Raw genomic sequence first — 3,213 nt, forward strand, 5'->3', positions numbered from 1 at the left:
GTATTTGTACAGTACGAAAATCGCAGAGACCTGGGACATTACTAACCTCCTGAATGCTGGAGTAAATAGGTGCTGATAACAATAAAATGATGAGAGTTAGGCAAACTTTGTATCACAGCCTGTTACAAGTGCAGTCACATCAATAGTAGGAATATTCTGTCTAATTGAACTGATTTCCATCTGTTCTTTTATAAAAATAGGCGAGAACAGTTATGGGCATCTCAGGTGGAGGAAACAGAGAAATCACATTTTAAAAATATTTAAATCTTGTAGAAATGCTAGTTACGAATCTTTCTTGCCTGTTGTGTGTAGGCTCTTAAACCTGTGTCAGCGAGGTGAAAGCACTAAACATGCCACTTCTGTGCTCACCAGAACCCATGGCTGCGTGGTGACAGGGTTATGTAGTTCTCAACATAAGCGTGCAATATTCTGCAAAAGGAAGTGCTCTTAAGAAATGTCATTTGTGGAGGATCAATCCGTTCTGCCCCGGCGTTGTGTAATTATAAGATTTTTTTGACATTGCTCTAATTGCTCTAATGTTCTTATTGTAGGTTAGAAATCTGAAACAATGGGTGACTGGAGCTTTCTGGGGAGACTGTTAGAGAATGCACAGGAGCACTCCACGGTTATTGGCAAGGTTTGGCTGACGGTCCTGTTTATCTTCAGGATACTGGTGCTGGGGGCTGCTGCTGAGGAGGTCTGGGGAGATGAGCAGTCAGACTTTACATGCAACACTCAGCAACCTGGTTGCGAAAATGTTTGCTATGACAAAGCCTTCCCCATTTCTCACATCCGCTTCTGGGTGCTGCAGATCATTTTTGTCTCCACTCCAACCCTCATCTACCTGGGCCATGTCCTGCACATTGTACGCATGGAGGAGAAGAGGAAAGAGAAAGAAGAGCTGAAAAGGAGGGGAAACGTCAAAGACAGCAACTACCCAGGAGCAGCAGCGTCTGGCGGTGGTGGAGGAGGTGGCAATAACATCAAGGATCCTCTTGTCAAAAGGGGGAAGGAGAAGCTCCCAATCCGTGATGAACGTGGTAGAATCCGTATGGGGGGTGCCCTGCTCCGTACCTACGTCTTCAACATCATTTTCAAGACGCTGTTTGAGGTGGGCTTCATTGTGGGCCAGTACTTCCTATATGGCTTTGAGCTAAAGCCAGTCTACCAGTGCAGCCGCTCACCTTGCCCACACACTGTGGACTGCTTCATCTCAAGGCCCACTGAGAAGACCATCTTCATCATCTTCATGTTGGTGGTGGCCTCTGTCTCCTTGCTGCTGAACATGCTTGAGATATATCACTTGGGGTGGAAGAAGCTTAAGCAGGGCATGACAAGCCGGTACAGCCTTGAGATGCCTGTTGCAACAATGACACCAGTCATGGTAACAGGGGAGCCCAAACCTGTTGCCCTGCCACCACCAGCACCACCCGTGGTGGTAACGACTGCCGTGCCCCCCCCTGTTCTGCCCGACACCCGTGCTGTCACACCGCTGCTGGCCCCGGTGACCATGGCACCATACTATGCTGCAGCTGTTCCAAGACCACGGCCGCCCTCCAACACAGTCTCCATGGCCAGCTACCCCGCTGCTCCACCAATTCCTGAGGAGAGGCACCGTGCTGTGACTCCCACGCCCATCTCTACTCCCATCACCATTCCGACCCCCATCCCAACACCCACGCCAGCCGTCATCAACTACTTCAACAGCAACAACAGCCGTGCCCTGGCAGCTGAGCAGAACTGGGTCAATATGGCAGCTGAGCAGCAGGGGAAGGCACCCTCCAGCTCGACAGGCTCCTCTACCCCCAGCAGTGTCCGACATCCCCTTCCTGAGCAGGAAGAGCCACTGGAGCAGCTACTCCCACCCCCAGCTGGGCCGCCTGTGGCTGCAGCCAACAGCGGCAGCAGCACCAGCCTGAGCGGAGCGAGCGGCAGCAAGTGGGATGTGGAGGGTGAGGAGGAGCTGTCGGAGGAACGGCACATCTCAGCTGCCTGCACCACCGTGGAGATGCACGAGCCACCGCTGCTCGTAGACACGCGGCGCTTGAGCAGGGCCAGTAAGTCGAGCAGCTGCAGAGCCAGGTCAGACGACCTGGCCGTGTAGCGCGGGCGCCTCTGCTCCGAGGAGCGGGTGATGAAGGCAGAGCAGGCAGGGGAGCTGCCGAGGAGGCCCGGCCCGGCAGGGGGAGGCCGGGGTTTCAAACTTTGACGCTTGCTGTTTTTGCACTCTGTGAGTTGTAGTGGGGAGAAATATCAACATTTTCTAATAGGTCAGGGGTGGCTGAAGCGCAGCCCGTGGGCCAGGGGACCAATCCCGCTTTCCCTCATGTCCATGGCAGATCTCCCAAGGGCAGCCACAGGGGAGGCTGCACAGGTAACGGATGGTGATGGTAGCTGGTCATGTGCCCCGAGGCTGACTTTCATCTGAGAAAAATGTCAATATCCCTAGTGCCCGTGCGCCTGGCCATCATCTCCCTCTTGCCCTTGCCTTCGCTTCCACCCTTTTTCACATAAACTCTACATGAGCAGATGCGATGACTTATTTTCTTCTGCTTGAATCTTACGTAGCCCTGTGGCAAACATCAAGGTGGCATATTTTGCCTATTGGCACCTGTCATCTCTACGGACCAACTTGCCATATTAAAGGTGACTCAGTCTCCTCCATATAACATGACTTAATGAAGCCTTTGTGCTCAACGCAAATCGCCAATGTGGTCCTCGGCCGGGCAAAGTTTAGGTAACCCCTGTCATAGATTTTTGAGGTTCATCTTTCTATATTTTTTTTTTTTTTACTCTTGACCTGTTAGGAAGTGTTTGGTTTGACCTTCTATCCAGTGTTTGCCGACCATGATCACACCATGTTTTTAAGCCCACAGATATGTTTGAGCATGTTTGATTATAATTTTAGATGACTTCTGAAATTGCTTAGAGGAGTACAGGAATTTAAACCACACCTCGGAAATTATTACACAGAACAATTTCTCTTCAGAAAGCAAGGATTATGATTTCAATACATTGTGGCCCCATACGTTGCCCGTGAACAAACAATAGGATTAAGGAACAGCTCTGCATTTTAGACTATTAGATATCAGCTTAAGTTTGTTGGAAAAATGCTTTTTAGAAGTAAATTTGAGTGCATATTTTTAAGTATTTGAACACTTTGAGAATAATTTTGATCTGTAGTTTAAAGTTACTTGACTGTGTACTTAATCA

General features: G+C 49.9%; 1 protein-coding gene across 1 annotated transcript; it reads left to right on the forward strand.

Moving 5' to 3' along the window:
* The first annotated feature begins 568 nt into the window (after window positions 1–568).
* On the forward strand, window positions 569–2,104 carry GJA3 (gap junction protein alpha 3). The gene has a single exon (XM_009985111.2). It carries the CDS (start codon window positions 569–571, stop codon window positions 2,102–2,104), a length of 1,536 nt encoding a protein of 511 aa, XP_009983413.2.
* Window positions 2,105–3,213: the final 1,109 nt, after the last annotated feature.

This window comes from Tauraco erythrolophus, chromosome 1 (assembly GCF_009769465.1).
Source record: "Tauraco erythrolophus isolate bTauEry1 chromosome 1, bTauEry1.pri, whole genome shotgun sequence".
Taxonomy (NCBI): Eukaryota; Metazoa; Chordata; class Aves; order Musophagiformes; family Musophagidae; genus Tauraco; species Tauraco erythrolophus.